Below are 19,771 nucleotides of genomic sequence, written 5' to 3'. Positions count from 1 at the left end.
TGTGATAAACTTACCATCAGTGGAGACTCTCCGGGGACAGCAGTACCCTTCCTCACATTGGTGTGACCTTGACATACAGGGAGAGGTCGTGTTACACATACGAGGTTCTCCTGTCTCCATCATCTCGGGGATTCCATCAAATGGACACATCCCAGATCGTACAGGAATTGGACAACAATAGTTGTTGGTACACCTGTAGCTTCCTCTCCCACAGTCTACATTACTATCACACTGTTTATCTCGGCCATCCATCTGTGCTGCCATTCCTCCATTGGGACATGGACCTGAGAATGACACAACAGTTAAACCAGGCTATATACTCAGTTTAAATATATTGCTTTATTTTTTCATGCGCTCAAAGTACACAAGGGGCAATAAATCAATTTCTTATTATGGTATCAATAGCTAATACAAATGTGAAAATGAAAATGATGGTTTGTTTTTAACATTTGACAGTTTCAGGGAAATTAGATGGAGTTTAATGAACTAGTTGCTCCAACAAGTTAGTAATATTACACAATGACAGTATCTCTAAGATTGATAGGCCTGGTATACATGCAAAGCTACACAAGACCGTGAGTAGCCCTTACAATGGAAACTGAAATAGAAGTTGTCAGCATAAAAATTTAGCAGACAGACTTGCCATACCATAATATGTTCTGTTAAGATTTCCCCCAAAAACTAATGTTAATGAGGAGGGTTACATTCAGCATCAGAACCATGCTTTGACATGAACTATGGTCTAGTTTGGTTTGTAAAATCTATCGTGCAATTGTACTTAATAAAAGTAGGCTACACATTTCATAAGATTATGTATTTCATTTCCAAGGTTTAAGCGTAATAGCACTCTTTTTGTCAAACTTTACTCACCATAAAAGACAACACTCTGAGGACAACAGTAGCCACCATCACAGTTGTACAGCCCTCCATTACATGGTTTGTTAGCATGACAGGTTTGGGGACGACCATCATGGTATGCTGGCTTCCCACCATTAGGACAATAGTCTGTACCAAAACAGTCAACATTAACAGTGTTGCTTGAGGAAAAAAACATTCATTGATGTGAAAAATACAAAAAAAATCCCCATTTTGGGCTCTGTCTCTCAGTACCCATGGGGACAACTCTAATCCTTTACATTAGATTTCCTGGTCCCAAGAATGCTTCAAAGTAAATGAAGTTAAAATATAAGCATTTTGTCAATTATTCTTAATTTGACAAAGTATCAATAAAGTCAGTCCCAAAAAAACTGTAGTATAACAACTCAAAGGGCATATCAGCCATTGTGAATCCTAAAATTTAAACTCAGTCACTTCCTGTTACGTATACCCCATGTATAACTGTCACAATCTATCAACAAAGTCAAAATGCAACTAAAGCAATATCAGTCAGAGGCCAACATGGTGAATTTCAATCCTCAATATAAAACTTTACCATCTGATGTAAAGTATAGCCCATATGTATCTCTCTCTTAAAGTAACAACATTGTTGATTTGTTGATTAAATAAACCTGTGTGTCTTACCTTGGTACACTCTGGTTGGACAACAGTAACCAGCTCTATTACATGTATATCCTGATTGGTTACAGGGATTCTCCAACGAACACATCACCAGTTGACCATCATACATGGATGCATTTCCTCCGTTGGCACAAACACCTAGAAATGAACAATGGAAGCTGAGTATTACATACGGCAGAACCTGATGCAAATTATAATATAGTGAAGTTATTGTAACGCCACTATGTTAACGTTGTTTATACTCAGGACCATCTTTAATGGTTATTGTGTTCCCCAGCATCTTTGGCTTGTTTTGTTAAATCGGACATTAGAACTACTGACAGCATGGCAGTTTTAGACGCGCGTCTAGCATCTTAGTTTCCAATAATTACATCCTTTATAATAGTTGTCAATGAGAACCGCAGTAATTAGACATTTATATATATCACACTTGAGTGGTATCTAGAAGGATTACCTGGTCAGTCGTCATTTAGTCGTGTAGTTTGTCATTGTCAGTCAGTCTTGTTCATATATTTATTTATGACAACATTTTGTTCTTTGGTAATACAGTGTGCATGTCCGAGGCCGGAAGTTTATATTTTCACATTGCATAGGTTGGAGTCCTGGCACATGAATTTCTCGGAACGGAGTCCTGTTATTTTCGAGACAATTCCTAAATAAATTTGTTTGGGGGACTTAATAAGAAGAAACAGAGTAAAACCAGTAAGTCCCTCACTTCATTTGGGGGACTTCATGATAATAATAAACGGAGTAAACACAATATGTCCCCTCACTCCGTTTAAGGGACTATATATGCACAAATAGGGACCAAGGGGAACCTACATATAGAAAGATCCATATAGTACTTACTAGGAACCTAGGGGTCGCGGGTTTGATCCCCGGTGGAAGCACACTATTCTATCTCTTATTACAACTGTATTTAGTTCCTTATTGAAGCAGAACTCATGTTTTGCACCAAAGGAACATAAACATGAAATTTACCTGTAAAGACCCTGGCAGGACAACAGTGGCCATTTTGACAGCTGTATCCTCCCCCACACCTGTTGGTCTTGAGACAACTCCTTACCACCCCATCCATCAGTTCTGGTCGGGCATCACCTGGACATACACCTGTCACAAACAGCAAAAGCATTCAATCAATTTATGAAGCTTACAACTGAATTCATCATCAACACTGAGTAGGCAGTTTCCTCCACATCTTTGTGATTAATTTACCACCAGTGAAGAATCTATCCTTCCTCAGATCTGTGATAAACTTACCATCAGTGGAGACTCTCCGGGGACAGCAGTACCCTTCCTCACATTTGTGTGACCTTGACATACAGGGAGAGGTCATGTTACACATACGAGGTTCTCCTGTCTCCATCACCTCGGGGATTCCATCAAATGGACACATCCCAGATTGTACAGGAATTGGACAACAATAGTTGTTGGTACACCTGTAGCTTCCTCTCCCACAGTCTACATTACTATCACACTGTTTATCTCGGCCATCCATCTGTGCTGCCATCCCTCCATTAGGACATGGACCTGAGAATGACACAACAGTAAAACAAGGTAACACTCTTTACAAATCATATTGCTTAATATTTCATCAGCTCAAAGTACACAAGGGGCTATATATCTGTGTTGAGTACATCACATGATAATTTCTAGGAAACCTATTGGATAACTACCCTTGTTCTATTTAGTATAGTTAGCATCCGCCCTTGACGGCGTGAACTATACCAGGAGACGGGCACTATACCTTTTTTTTGGACCACTGAGACTACGGGGAAAATAGCATGACGCTTAGAGTTTAGCCCCTTCTTCCAAGGCAGCGCTGTACATATTCTACTTTCACTTCATTGTTGTCGTCTGCCAAAACGGCTTTAAGATTCGGGACCGGGCTTGTTGATTGTTTGCAGAGGCTCAGCAATGCATTAAGACGAAGCAGGCAACACAATTTGCCGTCGCAGTCCTTAAAGACTTCCTACTGGAAAGGGGAACCGTATGTGACCTAGCGGTGATTCAATCCAGTGAATTGAACGGTGTTTTGGCAGATTTCTATGTCAATATACGCAACAAAAAAGGAGAGATCTACTCAAAAAGTTATGTTATTGCCATCAGGCAAGGTTTGCGGCGGCATTTACAAGAACCATCATGTTGCAGAGATTTCGACATTCCATTGTTTGTACACCTTCTTTCAATTTTAGTAATTGTACCGTTACAATTAACAACAATTCATGAATCAAAACTTCAAATGTTACGTTCAAATTTCCAGCTGTTGCTAATTATCAAATATGTTATCAATGAAGTTCCTCATGTTTGTCTTTTTATTGTTAAATGACAGTCATGTGATGTACTAAATCTATTAGACCCTTTCCCTCGGGAACAGTTCTCTTATAGTGTAGTCTGGGGAGGTATAGTGCCCCAGACAACACTATAAGGAGCAGTTCCCTTCGGGAAAAAGCCATAATAGAATAATAGTTATTGTATCTATAAGCCTACTACACATGCTAAAATGAAAATTATGGTTTATTTTTAACATTTGACAGCTTCAAGGAATTAAGATGGAATTTAAGGAACTAGTTGCACAGATAAGTTTGTAATGTAACCCAATGGCAATACCATAATGTATGTTCTGTTAAGATTTATAATGACGGACATTGCCATGCCACACGATCTGTTGAGATTCACAATAAAACCTGAATGATGACGAAGAAAGGTAACACTCAGCATCAGAAACATGATTTGATATGAACTGCTTTTGAGTTTGGTTTGTAAAATCCATCCAGCAGTATTACTTATCAAAAGTAGGCTGCACATTTTATGATTTTTTGTATGATTTTCATTTCTATGATTTCAAGTTTTTGTCACCTTTACTCACCATTAAAGACAACACTCTGAGGACAGCAGTAGCCACCATCACAGTTGTACAGCCCTCCATCACATGGTTTGTTAGCATGACAGGTTTGGGGACGACCATCATGGTATGCTGGCTTCCCACCATTAGGACAATAGTCTGTACCAAAACAGTCAACATAACAGTGGAATTCATTCTTTTTATTGTCATGCAAAAAAATCAAAAAGAATCCCCTTTTTGGGCTCTGCCTCTCATTAACAATTGGGAAACTCTATTCCTTTACATAACATTCTATTTCCTTGCTCAAGAAAATACAGTTCAACTATAATCAATTGGTCAATTATATATAAGTTGTTGCACTCCTGACAAAGTATCAATAAAGTCAACCCAAACAAAACTTGTATCAAAACAACTCAGTTATTTCCTGTAAAGTATATCCCCATGTATCAGCGTCACAAACCACAAACAGAGTCAAATTGAAACTCAAGTTATCCATATTTGTCTCAGCCAATCAGAGGCCAAGGTGGTGAACTTAAATCCTGAATATAAAAGTTGGTCATCTGATGTAAAAGTATACCCCATATGTATCTCTCTCTTATAGTAAAACAAATCTGTGTGTCTTACTTTGGTACACTCTGGTTGGACAACAGTAACCAGCTCTATTACATGTATATCCTGATTGGTTACAGGGATTCTCCATCGAACACATGACCAGTTTACCATCATACATGGATGCATTTCCTCCGTTGGCACAAACACCTGGAAATGAACAATGGAAGCTGAGTTTTTATACACAACAGTACCTGATGCATAGTTCAAATATGTTGGAGTTATCCTTAAGTTGTGTAAACTGACTTTGCGGGGCACATTTAAAAATCTACTTGACTTTAACAAGAGTGTACTGAGCAGCAAGTTGATATGTGTTATATGAAACCCATGTAATATAATGAATTAAATGAGAAAGGAAAATGTTAGGATGGCATTCTGACAGATAGCTATCCACCATATTTTGACCAAAATAAAAGCTAGTAACAGGGATATAACTCCCTGAAAAGGGGAGAAAACTGTATGAAAAAGGGAGGTGCTCATTGTTTTTATCACAATGATACTGTGTACAAATTTTGAAGAGAATCTAGCTAAAAGTGTGGAAAGAGCTGACTTTTCAAGCTATAATTTCTTATCTGAACAAGAACACTGCAGGGCAGAACAACATACCCCTGTCCGATGCCAATCTTACAAACTTAAAATCCTTCTGATGCATTTTGTATATAAATGTATGATAATATGGAAATGTGAGAAGAAACAATATTTTTACTGTATACATTATACTCATTGAACTTGAGAACTATTTCTGAAATGTGGTAAAAAAGGAAATGTACTGTACTTGACCAACTTAAGCTGAAAGAAGATATATTTTTGATATCCTCTATGACCTTTGAACAATTTATTTACATAGGAACTCTCCCCTTTTGTATGTCTTTCAAACCATAAAAACAGAAATTGAAATTACCCCTTTCTGCTAAAAATCAATTCATGTCACACCATTAAAATAAAAGATATTTCTATTGTTCATTAAATATTGGCAGATTTGACAAAGTGTAAATATTGACCACGTCTCTTTAGAATACTGCCATATTTGGCTTAGTTATTGTGCGGAAAACGTCGACCAATCAGATACCAGAATGCTAACAAATAATATGCAGGTTGTGCTCACCTTTAAGATTAGCCTTTTAGCTTAGCCTTTGTCATTGTATAATATAAATATTGACAAAAAATTGATCACAATCCAGTCATATTTGACAAACTTATTGTGCAGAACTGTCAACCAATAAGAGCACAGTATGCTAATGTTTAATATCATGAACAGATTTTGCTCAGCTTTAAACTTAGCCCCAGCCTTGGTATAATGTAAATGCTTCGCAGGTTTCATCAAAATTGAGCGATATTTAAGGAAGTTATCTTGCAGAAACCAAAGTGTGGACGGATTGATGCTCACTATACCATAACATGTCCCGTCAAAACTTTTGACGGGTGTATAAAAAAGCAAAAGGGGTATATATATGTTTATGGGGAGATACAAACTATATGAAACCACACTGAATAGCCATATAAGGTATAGATGGTAACAATGTTTGTCACCTTCTCAATTACCCCAAATCATAACAATTAAGTCTAAGATGTTTTGTATCACTTTATTTATTGTCTGCATGCATAATTCCAGAAGTAAAATATTCAAGGATCATTTATAGGAACTGCAAACTCAAAATATCCAATATTTCCATCCTACAAATCATGTTCAGATGACAGATAAAAAAAAAATGTTGAATTAGGAAAAGTACCTTGCAATGAATACTGACATTGGAATAGAAAAACAGACAACAATAGCTTCGGGTCCCAAATCTAAATTTGAATCAAAACGAGTGATATGAATTATCAGAGCTATAACAAAATCTAACCATTTTCTAGTAGTTATATTTGTCTGCATTTTCTACCTGTTTCTGTATCTGTGTATTTCTATTGCTGTATTAAGTTTTTTTAATTAAAGCAGAACTCATATTTTGCATCAGAGGAACATAAACATGAGATTTACCTGTAAAGACCCTGGCAGGACAACAGTGGCCATTTTGACAGTTGTATCCTCCCCCACACCTGTTGGTCTTGAGACAACTCCTTACCACTCCATCCATCAGTTCTGGTAGGGCGTCACCTGGACATACACCTGTCACAAACAGCAAAAGCATTCCATCACCGTATAAAGTTTAAAACTGAATAGATCATCAACATTGAGTGGTCAGTTTCCTCCACATCTGTGTGATAAACTTACCATCAGTGGAGACTCTGCGGGGACAGCATTACCCTTTCTCAAATCTGTGATAAACTTACCATCAGTGGAGACTCTCTGGGGACAGCAGTATCCTTCCTCACATTGGTGTGACCTTGACATACAGGGAGAGGTCATGTTACACATATGCGGTTCTCTTGTTTCCATCATGTCCGGCATTCCATTAAATGGACACATCCCAGATCCCACAGGAATTGGACAACAATAGTTGTTGGTACACCTGTAGCTTCCTCTCCCACAGTCTACATTACTATCACACTGTTTATCTCGGCCATCCATCTGTGCTGCCATTCCTCCATCAGGACACGAACCTAATAATGATACAACAGTAAAACCAGCCTACAATCTGTACAAATTATATAGTTTATTATTTATTAGCTCAAAAGGGCTATAAATCTTTTTATAATTATGCTATCTATATGCCTAATGCAAATAAGAAAATGAAAATGATGTTTCTTTTTAAATTTGACAGTTTCAGGGAAATTAGATGAAATTTAATGAACTAGTTTCTCAGGCAAGTTTGTAATATTACACCATGGCAATAACTGTTAGATCAATAGGCCTGGTATACCTACAAAGCCACAAAAGACTGTGAGAAGCCCTTTCGATGGAAACTGAAATAGATGTTGCCAGCATAAAATTATAACAGACGGACTTGCCATACCATAATATGTTCTGTTTAGATTTATAATGACAGACATTGCCATACCACATGATCTGTTAAGATTTATAATGACAGACATTGCCACACCACATGATTTGCCAAGATTTAAAATGAGGGACATTGCCATACCATATGATCTGTTACGATTTATAATGAGGGACATTGCCATACCACATGATCTGTTGAGATTTATAATGAGGGACATTGCCATACCACATGATCTGTTGAGATTTATAATGAGGGACATTGCCATACCACATGATCTGTTGAGATTTATAATGAGGGACATTGCCATACCACATGATCTGTTGAGATTTATAATGAGGGACATTGCCATACCACATGATCTGTTGAGATTTATAATGAGGGACATTGCCATACCACATGATCTGTTGAGATTCACAATAAAGCCTGAATGTTGATGAAGGTTACATTCAGCATCAGAAACATGATTTGATATGAACTACTTTTGAAGTCTCTATGATCTGAGTTTGGTTTGTAAAATCCATCCAGTAATATCACCTATTAAAAGTAGGCTGCACATTTATTATTTTTTGTATGATTTTCATTTCTATGATTTCAAGTTTTTGTCACCTTTACTCACCATTAAAGACAACACTCTGAGGACAACAGTAGCCACCATCACAGTTGTACAGCCCTCCATTACATGGTTTGTTAGCATGACAGGTTTGGGGACGACCATCAGTGTATGCTGGCTTCCCACCATTAGGACAATAGTCTGTACCAAAACAGTCATCATAACAGTGATCATTGTGGACAATTTTTTATTTTTGGGCTCTGCCTTTCATTTCCAATGGGGAAACTCTATTCCATTACATAACATTCTATTTCCTGGCTCAAGAATGTTTTACAGCAAAATGGTACAAGTAAAATTAATTGGTCAATCATATACATTTTGTTACACTCCTGTCAAAGTATCAATAATGCCCCCCCCCCCTCCCTCACCCCCCAAAAAATGTAGCTTAACTCAATTATTTTCTGTAAAGTATATCCCCATCAGAGTCAAAAACTGTTAACAGAGCCAATTTGCAAATATCCTTAATTGTCTCTACAGCAAATCAGAGGCCAAGGTGGGGAACTTATATCCTCAATATAAAACTTTACCATCTGATATAAAGTATAGCCCATATTTAACTCTTAAAGTAACAACAATGTAAGGTTGTTGATTAACAAAACCTGTGCTTCTTACCTTGGTACACTCTGGTTGGACAACAGTAACCAGCTCTATTACATGTATATCCTGATTGGTTACATGTATTCTCCAACGAACACATGACCAGTTTACCATCATACATGGATGCATTTCCACCGTTGGCACAAACACCTGGAAATGAACAATGGAAGCTGAGTTTAACATACATTTCTGTATCTATGTTTTTCTATTCGTACATTTAATTTTCTTTTTGAAGCAGAACTCATATTTTGCATCAGAGGAACATAAACATGAGATTTACCCTGGTAGGGCGTCACCTGGACATACACCTGTCACAAACAGCAAAAGCATTCAAACAATTTATAAAGCTTACAACTGAAATGATCATCAACACTGAATGGTAAGTTCCCACGACATTTGTGTGATAAACTTACCATCAGTTAGAACCAACCCTTCCTCAGATCTGTGTGATAAACTTACCATCAGTGGAGACTCTCCGGGGACAGCAGTACCCTTCCTCACATTGGTGTGACCTTGACATACAGGGAGAGGTCATGTTACACATACGAGGTTCTCCTGTCTCCATCATCTCTGGGATTCCATCAAATGGACACACCCCAGATCGTACAGGAATTGGACAACAATAGTTGTTGGTACACCTGTAGCTTCCTCTCCCACAGTCTACATTACTATCACACTGTTTATCTCGGCCATCCATCTGTGCTGCCATTCCTCCATTGGGACATGGACCTGAGAATGACACAACAGTTAAACCAGGGTATATACTCTGTATAAATCATATTGCTTTATTTTTCATACGCTCGAAGTACACAAGGGGCAATAAATCTTTTTATAATTATGGTATCAATAGCTAATACAAATGTGAAAATAAAAATGATGGTTTATTTTTAACATTTGACACTTTGAAGGAAATTAGGTTGAATTTAAGGAACTAGTTGCTCAGATAATTTTGTAATATTACACAATGGCAATAACTCTTAGATCAATAGGCCTGGTATATATACATACAAAGCTACACAAGATCGTGAGTAGCCCTTACAATGGAAACTGAGAAAGAAGTTGTCAGCATAAACATTTATCAGACAGACTTGCCATACCATACCACATGATCTGTTACGATTTATAATGATGGACATTGCCATACCACATGTTCTGTGGAGATTAATAATGAGGGACATTGCCATACCACATGATCTGTTAAGATTTATTATGAGGGACATTGCCATACCACATGATCTGTGGAGATTTATAATGAGGGACATTGCCATACCACATGATCTGTTGAGATTTATAATGAGGGACATTGCCATACCACATGATCTGTTAAGATTTATAATGAGGGACATTGCCATACCACATGATCTGTTAAGATTTATAATGAGGGACATTGCCATACCACATGATCTGTTAAGATTTATAATGAGGGACATTGCCATACCACATGATCTGTTAAGATTTATAATGAGGGACATTGCCATACCACATGATCTGTTAAGATTTATAATGAGGGACATTGCCATACCACATGATCTGTTAAGATTTATAATGAGGGACATTGCCATACCACATGATCTGTTAAGATTTATAATGAGGGACATTGCCATACCACATGATCTGTTAAGATTTATAATGAGGGACATTGCCATACCACATGATCTGTTAAGATTTATAATGAGGGACATTGCCATACCACATGATCTGTTAAGATTTATAATGAGGGACATTGCCATACCACATGATCTGTTAAGATTTATAATGAGGGACATTGCCATACCACATGATCTGTTAAGATTTATAATGAGGGACATTGCCATACCACATGATCTGTTAAGATTTATAATGAGGGACATTGCCATACCACATGATCTGTTAAGATTTATAATGAGGGACATTGCCATACCACATGATCTGTTAAGATTTATAATGAGGGACATTGCCATACCACATGATCTGTTAAGATTTATAATGAGGGACATTGCCATACCACATGATCTGTTAAGATTTATAATGAGGGACATTGCCATACCACATGATCTGTTAAGATTTATAATGAGGGACATTGCCATACCACATGATCTGTTAAGATTTATAATGAGGGACATTGCCATACCACATGATCTGTTAAGATTTATAATGAGGGACATTGCCATACCACATGATCTGTTAAGATTTATAATGAGGGACATTGCCATACCACATGATCTGTTAAGATTTATAATGAGGGACATTGCCATACCACATGATCTGTTAAGATTTATAATGAGGGACATTGCCATACCACATGATCTGTTAAGATTTATAATGAGGGACATTGCCATACCACATGATCTGTTAAGATTTATAATGAGGGACATTGCCATACCACATGATCTGTTAAGATTTATAATGAGGGACATTGCCATACCACATGATCTGTGGAGATTTATAATGAGGGACATTGCCATACCACATGATCTGTTAAGATTTATAATGAGGGACATTGCCATACCACATGATCTGTTACGATTTATAATGAGGGACATTGCCATACCACATGATCTGTTAAGATTTATAATGAGGGACATTGCCATACCACATGATCTGTTGAGATTTATAATGAGGGACATTGCCATACCACATGATCTGTTAAGATTTATAATGAGGGACATTGCCATACCACATGTTCTGTGGAGATTTATAATGAGGGACATTGCCATACCACATGATCTGTTAAGATTTATAATGAGGGACATTGCCATACCACATGATCTGTTAAGATTTATAATGAGGGACATTGCCATACCACATGATCTGTTAAGATTTATAATGAGGGACATTGCCATACCACATGATCTGTTAAGATTTATAATGAGGGACATTGCCATACCACATGATCTGTTAAGATTTATAATGAGGGACATTGCCATACCACATGATCTGTTAAGATTTATAATGAGGGACATTGCCATACCACATGATCTGTTAAGATTTATAATGAGGGACATTGCCATACCACATGATCTGTTAAGATTTATAATGAGGGACATTGCCATACCACATGATCTGTTAAGATTTATAATGAGGGACATTGCCATACCACATGATCTGTTACGATTTATAATGATGGACATTGCCATACCACATGATCTGTTACGATTTATAATGATGGACATTGCCATACCACATGATCTGTTACGATTTATAATGATGGACATTGCCATACCACATGATCTGTTAAGATTTATAATGATGGACATTGCCATACCACATGATCTGTTAAGATTTATAATGATGGACATTGCCATACCACATGATCTGTTACGATTTATAATGATGGACATTGCCATACCACATGATCTGTTACGATTTATAATGATGGACATTGCCATACCACATGATCTGTTAAGATTTATAATGATGGACATTGCCATACCACATGATCTGTTAAGATTTATAATGATGGACATTGCCATACCACATGATCTGTTACGATTTATAATGATGGACATTGCCATACCACATGATCTGTTACGATTTATAATGATGGACATTGCCATACCACATGATCTGTTAAGATTTATAATGATGGACATTGCCATACCACATGATCTGTTACGATTTATAATGATGGACATTGCCATACCACATGATCTGTTAAGATTTATAATGATGGACATTGCCATACCACATGATCTGTTAAGATTTATAATGATGGACATTGCCATACCACATGATCTGTTAAGATTTATAATGATGGACATTGCCATACCACATGTTCTGTGGAGATTTATAATGAGGGACATTGCCATACCACATGATCTGTTAAGATTTATAATGAGGGATATTGCCATACCACATGCTCTGCTAAGATTCATAATGAGGGACATTGCCATACCACATGATCTGTTGAGATTTATAATGAGGGACATTGCCATACCACATGATCTGTTACGATTTATAATGAGGGACATTGCCATACCACATGATCTGTTGAGATTCACAATAAAGCCTGAATGTTGATGAAGGTTACATTCAGCATCAGAAACATGATTTGATATGAACTGCTTTTGGAGTCTCTATGATCTGAGTTTGGTTTGTAAAATCCATCCAGTAATATCACCTATTAAAAGTAGGCTGCACATTTATTATTTTTGTATGATTTTCATTTCTATGATTTCAATTTTTTGTCACCTTTACTCACCATTAAAGACAACACTCTGAGGACAACAGTAGCCACCATCACAGTTGTACAGCCCTCCATTACATGGTTTGTTAGCATGACAGGTTTGGGGACGACCATCATGGTATGCTGGCTTCCCACCATTAGGACAATAGTCTGTACCAAAACAGTCATCATAACAGTGTTCATTGTTGACATATTTTTTTTGGGCTCTGCCTCTCATTTCCAATGGGGAAACTCTATTCCATTACATAACATTCTATTTCCTGGCTCAAGAATGTTTTACAGCAAAATGGTACAAGTAAAACTAATTGGTCAATCATATACATTTTGTTACACTCCTGTCAAGGTATCAATAATGCTCCCCCCCCAAAAAGAAAAGTAGCTTAACTCAATTATTTTCTGTAAAGTATATCCCCATCAGTGTCACAAGCTGTTAACAGAGCCAATTTGCAAATATCCATAATTGTCTCTACAGCCAATCAGAGGCCAAGGTGGGGAACTTATATCCTCAATATAAAACTTTACCATCTGATATAAAGTATAGCCCATATTTAACTCTTAAAGTAACAACAATGTAAGGTTGTTGATTAACAAAACCTGTGTCTCTTACCTTGGTACACTCTGGTTGGACAACAGTAACCAGCTCTATTACATGTATATCCTGATTGGTTACATGGATTCTCCAACGAACACATGACCAGTTTACCATCATACATGGATGCATTTCCACCGTTGGCACAAACACCTGGAAATGAACAATGGAAGCTGAGTTTAACATACATTTCTGTATCTATGTTTTTCTATTCCTACATTTAATTTTCTTATTGAAGCAGAACTCATATTTTGCATCAGAGGAACATAAACATGAGATTTACCTGTAAAGACCCTGGCGGGACAACAGTGGCCATTTTGACAGCTGTAACCTCCTCCACACCTGTTGGTCTTGAGACAACTCCTTACCACTCCATCCATCAGTTCTGGCCTGGCATCACCTGGACATACACCTGTCACAAACAGCAAAAGCATTCAAACAATTTATAAAGCTTACAACTGAAATGATCATCAACACTGAATGGTAAGTTCCCACGACATTTGTGTGATAAACTTACCATCAGTTAGAACCAACCCTTCCTCAGATCTGTGTGATAAACTTACCATCAGTGGAGACTCTCCGGGGACAGCAGTACCCTTCCTCACATTGGTTTGACCTTAACATACAGGGAGAGGTCGTGTTACACATACGAGGTTCTCCTGTCTCCATCATCTCCGGGATTCCATTAAATGGACACATCCCAGATCGTACAGGAATTGGACAACAATAGTTGTTGGTACACCTGTAGCTTCCTCTCCCACAGTCTACATTACTATCACACTGTTTATCTCGGCCATCCATCTGTGCTGCCATCCCTCCATCAGGACATGGACCTAATGATAACACAACAAAACTAGGTAACACATTGTTACAATTTAGTGATTTACCTAACACCATTTCTTATACAAATCTGTACATGTCGTTGTTCCACCAAAAGTAAGTGTTATGAAAATTCTGTTCAAGTGGTAGATAGGCTATGCAGTCCTACTCAAATGTAATGCTCAAAATGAAAAAGTAAACATGAATGAGTCTAAATCAACTAGAATTTTGTTTTTGTGAACAAAAACATGTGTCTCCCCTTATTAGCCAATAGACAAACTTCGGTAAACAACTGGCAATATATCATGACTCTAGGCCTCATGGTGTCTCAGAAAATACAGTTTAGTGTTTTATCGTATTTGACCCCTGTGACCTTGAATACCAATCAAGGTACTTTCTTTTCACATTAGTTGTAGTGCTCAATGCAAGTGTGGCAGGGTTCAGTTGTACATAGGATTAAGGTAGCCTTCTAGTTTCGAACTAGAGTAAATTTCCCTTTAGCTCAGTGGTAGAGCGTCTGACTAGGACAGGGTTCGATCCCTGGTGGAAGCACACTATTCTCTTTTCTGTTACATTAGTAAGCTACAGATTATATATAATGACTTTAGGGGTTTTCCTTGTTCAGAAGAAACTATTGGAAAGTTATTGTCCCCTGTGACCTTGAATGAAGGTCAATGGCATTTCTTTTCTAAAAGTATTTTAATACTCTATGCCAGCAAGCTACTTGCAAAATAACACATCGAGGTACTGAACAATGTATTGCAGTGTGCCCCCTAGAGGCCCTGTTTGTACACTGATGTTATAGTACATTAACAAAGGGTGCTACATAAATAAATATCAAAATCATCTGACAGCTGGTTGGGTAACCACCTCAAATTTTACCCTTTGTTTGTCCCTTTCGAAGACCTAAATGGGGCAAGCTCCTTTTCCCTTGAAAATCTGAATCATCATTCCCTATGAAATTTCCTATTAAATTTGGTTGTAATTGTGCTTGTTCTTCTTGAGAAGAAGAGGTTAAAAAGTTAAAAAAAAAAAGTTTATTGACAGATGATGGATAGCAATGGATTGCAAACGCTCACTTGGCCCTTCATCCAGGTTAGGTGAGCTAATAAAACATGATTAAAAATTGATTACCATGGTAACATTCGCTATCAGAAACATGTTTTTATATGCCATGCTTTTGAATTCAGCATCTGTGGTCTGAGTTGGGTTGGCAAAACTCATCTAGCATTATTACTTATTAAAAGTGGGCTACTCGTTGTGCAATGTTAAACTAAAATTGTTAGCATGATTTTCATTTCCAAGGTTTAAGGACAATAGCACTCTTTTTGTCACCTTTACTCACCATTAAAGACAACACTCTGAGGACAACAGTAGCCACCATCACAGTTGTACAGCCCTCCATTACATGGTTTGTTAGCATGACAGGTTTGGGGACGACCATCATGGTATGCTGGCTTCCCACCATTAGGACAATAGTCTGTACCAAAACAGTCAACATTAACAGTATTCCTCTACTGATCAGCTTCATTATCAAATAAACCTAAAAATTGTAAGCTGAAAGCTTGTTAATGCCCAACTCTGTTATGAAAATCGTGAAAGGGCAATAATTTGTGTGTAATAACCTGCTGTTTGAATGTCTAGTGAGGCTGTGTTGAGTTGTCTATAGTGACCTATTGTTGGCAGTTCTTATACTGTAGTCACAAAAGGTCAAGGTCAAATTTAAAATGTTGAGCAGCCTTCTGTACTGGTAAAAGTGACATGATATTAGCTACAGTACATAATCCATAGCTAAGAAGTGAAGGCCTGTTGTGGATATATATAACATCATCATTGTCGATTAACAAAATCTGTGTCTCTTACCTTGGTACACTCTGGTTGGACAACAGTAACCAGCTCTATTACATGTATATCCTGATTGGTTACATGGATTCTCCAACGAACACATCACCAGTTTACCATCATACATGGATGCATTTCCTCCGTTGGCACAAACACCTGAATATAAACAATGGAAACTCAGAATTCAGAATTATTTATTGTGAAATGAACTGTTTTGAAGATATGTATAAATTCTGCAAATTGAGAATTTTTAGAACAGAGTCATACTTCAACTTCAACAACAATGAGACTAATAACTGCATTCGACCACACTGATGTGTTGTAATTAATCATCCCAAATATCCGTTTCTGGGTACATTGAAAGCTCTGTTACTGCCCTTACAGTTATAGCAACTACACTTTAAAGTGTCCATTACCTCCATCTTACATCAGAGGTTTGTTTTGACAAAATATAAATATATATATGATGATTAAGAAACAACAAAAGTGGGTACCTAGAAAACGTGAGTACAGTGACTTATGTATGACCGCTGAGAAAGGCAGCTCTGGGACCTGAATCTAACAATGAACCATTGCATGTAAGATGATGTGAGTTATTACAGAAATTACAAAGTTAAACAGTTTTCTGGTAAGCTGTCTTGTGTACTTCTCTCAATCTGTGTATTACTGTCTGTGTAAATGTTGGTGGTATTTTTATGTGTTTGTGTATTTCTGTATTTCTATATGTTTGTGTAGTTCTATCAGTTTCTGTATTTTCATCCATCTCTATATCTTTAACAGTTTCAGGATTTCTATTTGTCTCTGTTATTCTGTATGTCTGTGGATTTCTATCAATCCAAATTTCTTTTCCAGTTATATCGTTTTTTATTGAATCAGAACTAGTATATTGCGCCAGAGGAATATAATCATGAGAAGAGGGTATTGGAATTACCTGTAAAGATCCTGGCAGGACAACAGTGGCCATTTTGACAGCTGTATCCTCCCATACACCCTTCATTGTCGCGACACGTCCTTACCACCCCATCCATCAGTTCTGGTCGGGCGTCACCTGGACATACACCTGTCACAAACAGCAACATTCAATCACTGTCCAAAGCTGACAAAAAATAATCAGAAACTAAGAGTGGTCATTTTCTAAAAAGGCTGACAGTAATAAAAGATGAAGATTTTAACAAGCTATAGTAAAATAAGATTTACTTTCAAGAAGAAGCAAAGTGGTCTGTGATAAATTTACCAGTGGAGACTCTCCAAGGACAGCAGTATCCTTCCTCAGATCTGTGATAAACTTACCATCAGTGGAGACTCCGGGGACAGCAGTACCCTTTCTCAGATCTGTGATAAACTTACCATCATTGGAGACTCTCCGGGGACAGCAGTACCCTTCCTCAGATCTGTGTGTTAAACTTACCATCAGTGGAGACTCTAGGGACAGCAGTACCCTCCCTCAGATCTGTGTGTTAAACTTACCATCAGTGGAGACTCCGGGGACAGCAGTACCCTTCCTCAGATCTGTGTGTTAAACTTACCATCAGTGGAGACTCTCCAGGGACAGCAGTACCCTTCCTCAGATCTGTGTGATAAACTTAACATCAGTGGACACTCCGGGGACAGCAGTACCCTTTCTCAGATCTGTGATAAACTTACCATCAGTGGAGACTCTCCAGGGACAGCAGTACCCTTCCTCAGATCTGTGATAAACTTACCATCAGTGGAGACTCTCCGGGGACAGCAGTACCCTTCCTCAGATCTGTGTGATAAACTTACCATCAGTGGAGACTCTCCGGGGACAGCAGTACCCTTCCTCAGATCTGTGTGATAAACTTACCATCAGTGGAGACTCTCCGGGGACAGCAGTACCCTTCCTCAGATCTGTGTGATAAACTTACCATCAGTGGAGACTCTCCGGGGACAGCAGTACCCTTCCTCAGATCTGTGTGATAAACTTACCATCAGTGGAGACTCTCCGGGGACAGCAGTACCCTTCCTCAGATCTGTGTGATAAACTTACCATCAGTGGAGACTCTCCGGGGACAGCAGTACCCTTCCTCAGATCTGTGTGATAAACTTACCATCAGTGGAGACTCTCCGGGGACAGCAGTACCCTTCCTCAGATCTGTGTGATAAACTTACCATCAGTGGAGACTCTCTGGGGACAGCAGTACCCTTCCTCACATTGGTGTGACCTTGACATACAGGGAGAGGTCATGTTACACATACGAGGTTCTCCTGTCTCCATCACCTCGGGGATTCCATCAAATGGACACATCCCAGATCGTACAGGAATTGGACAACAATAGTTGTTGGTACACCTGTAGCTTCCTCTCCCACAGTCTACATTACTATCACACTGTTTATCTCGGCCATCCATCTGTGCTGCCATTCCTCCATTGGGACATGGACCTAATGATAACACAACAAAACTAGGTAACACATTGTTACAATTTAGTGATTTACCTAACACCATTTCTTATACAAATCTGTACATGTCGTTGTTCCACCAACAGTAAGTGATATGAAAATGCTGTTCAAGTGGTACAGATAGGCTATGCAGTCCTACTCAAATGTAATACTTAAAATGAAAAAGTAAACATGAATGAGTCTAAATCAACAAGGTTTCAAAATGCACAATTCATTTCTCATAACAATAATGGTAATAAGCTCTGCTACAACCTTAATTTAAACCACAATCTCCCTATACCTGTATTGAAGGAGTAGTAATATCTCTACACCTGTACTGAAGGAGTAGTAATATCTCTATACCTGTACTAAAGGAGTAGTAATATCTCTACATCTGTACTGAAGGAGTAGTAATATCTCTATACCTGTACTGAAGAAAATATTAAGACTTAATATGTTATTAATACTTTGATGGTAGGCAATTTTATTTGCATAAAATTTTGTGTAGCTATGCATGTGTAGCTATGCATGTGTAGCTCTGCATGCAGCAGGCGATCAGACTGCTGTCCGATCATGCAGTCTGACTGCCTGTGCCTATGTAGGCTATGTTTACATTGGTCTTTTCTTTCGGAACCTTTCTGCATTTATGTATCAACATATCTTATTACTCCCAGAAGGCTCTCGGACTTCTTCAGAAAATACATACCTAATTTGGCACTTGTCTGGTCAAAGCTGACCAATAGAGTTAAGCCAAGTTAAGATAAGGGTCCATGGCTGACCAATGTAAAGAAAGATCCCTACTGGGGAGAACCCCCATGGTCAGCATCTGATATCCCAAGCTACCGCCTCATCACTTTTAAATTCTCTGGCGAGGCGGCAGCAGCTTTGATTTTTG

The 19,771-nt window shown here is 38.0% G+C and overlaps 1 protein-coding gene across 1 annotated transcript in view; it reads right to left on the bottom strand.

The window, feature by feature from the left end:
• Positions 1-19,771, bottom strand: part of LOC110451336 (fibrillin-2-like) — a 95,227-nt gene that overhangs the window by 46,629 nt on the left and 28,827 nt on the right. Inside the window, exons 9-25 of the mRNA XM_021499282.1 lie at positions 18,610-18,879; positions 17,411-17,539; positions 16,501-16,635; positions 15,983-16,117; positions 14,382-14,651; positions 14,102-14,230; positions 13,837-13,971; positions 13,245-13,379; positions 9,524-9,793; positions 6,954-7,082; positions 4,988-5,122; positions 4,388-4,522; positions 2,779-3,048; positions 2,500-2,628; positions 1,522-1,656; positions 871-1,005; positions 15-284 (exon numbers count right to left, since the gene is read on the bottom strand). Coding sequence (XP_021354957.1) covers positions 15-284; positions 871-1,005; positions 1,522-1,656; positions 2,500-2,628; positions 2,779-3,048; positions 4,388-4,522; positions 4,988-5,122; positions 6,954-7,082; positions 9,524-9,793; positions 13,245-13,379; positions 13,837-13,971; positions 14,102-14,230; positions 14,382-14,651; positions 15,983-16,117; positions 16,501-16,635; positions 17,411-17,539; positions 18,610-18,879 — 2,946 coding nt within the window. The remainder of the gene's footprint in view (positions 1-14; positions 285-870; positions 1,006-1,521; positions 1,657-2,499; positions 2,629-2,778; positions 3,049-4,387; positions 4,523-4,987; positions 5,123-6,953; positions 7,083-9,523; positions 9,794-13,244; positions 13,380-13,836; positions 13,972-14,101; positions 14,231-14,381; positions 14,652-15,982; positions 16,118-16,500; positions 16,636-17,410; positions 17,540-18,609; positions 18,880-19,771) is intronic.

Source organism: Mizuhopecten yessoensis, unplaced genomic scaffold (assembly GCF_002113885.1).
Source record: "Mizuhopecten yessoensis strain PY_sf001 unplaced genomic scaffold, ASM211388v2 scaffold5965, whole genome shotgun sequence".
Classification (NCBI taxonomy): domain Eukaryota; kingdom Metazoa; phylum Mollusca; class Bivalvia; order Pectinida; family Pectinidae; genus Mizuhopecten; species Mizuhopecten yessoensis.
Note: the sequence above shows the minus strand (reverse complement) of the source record. Positions and strands in the feature narration are given on the sequence as shown.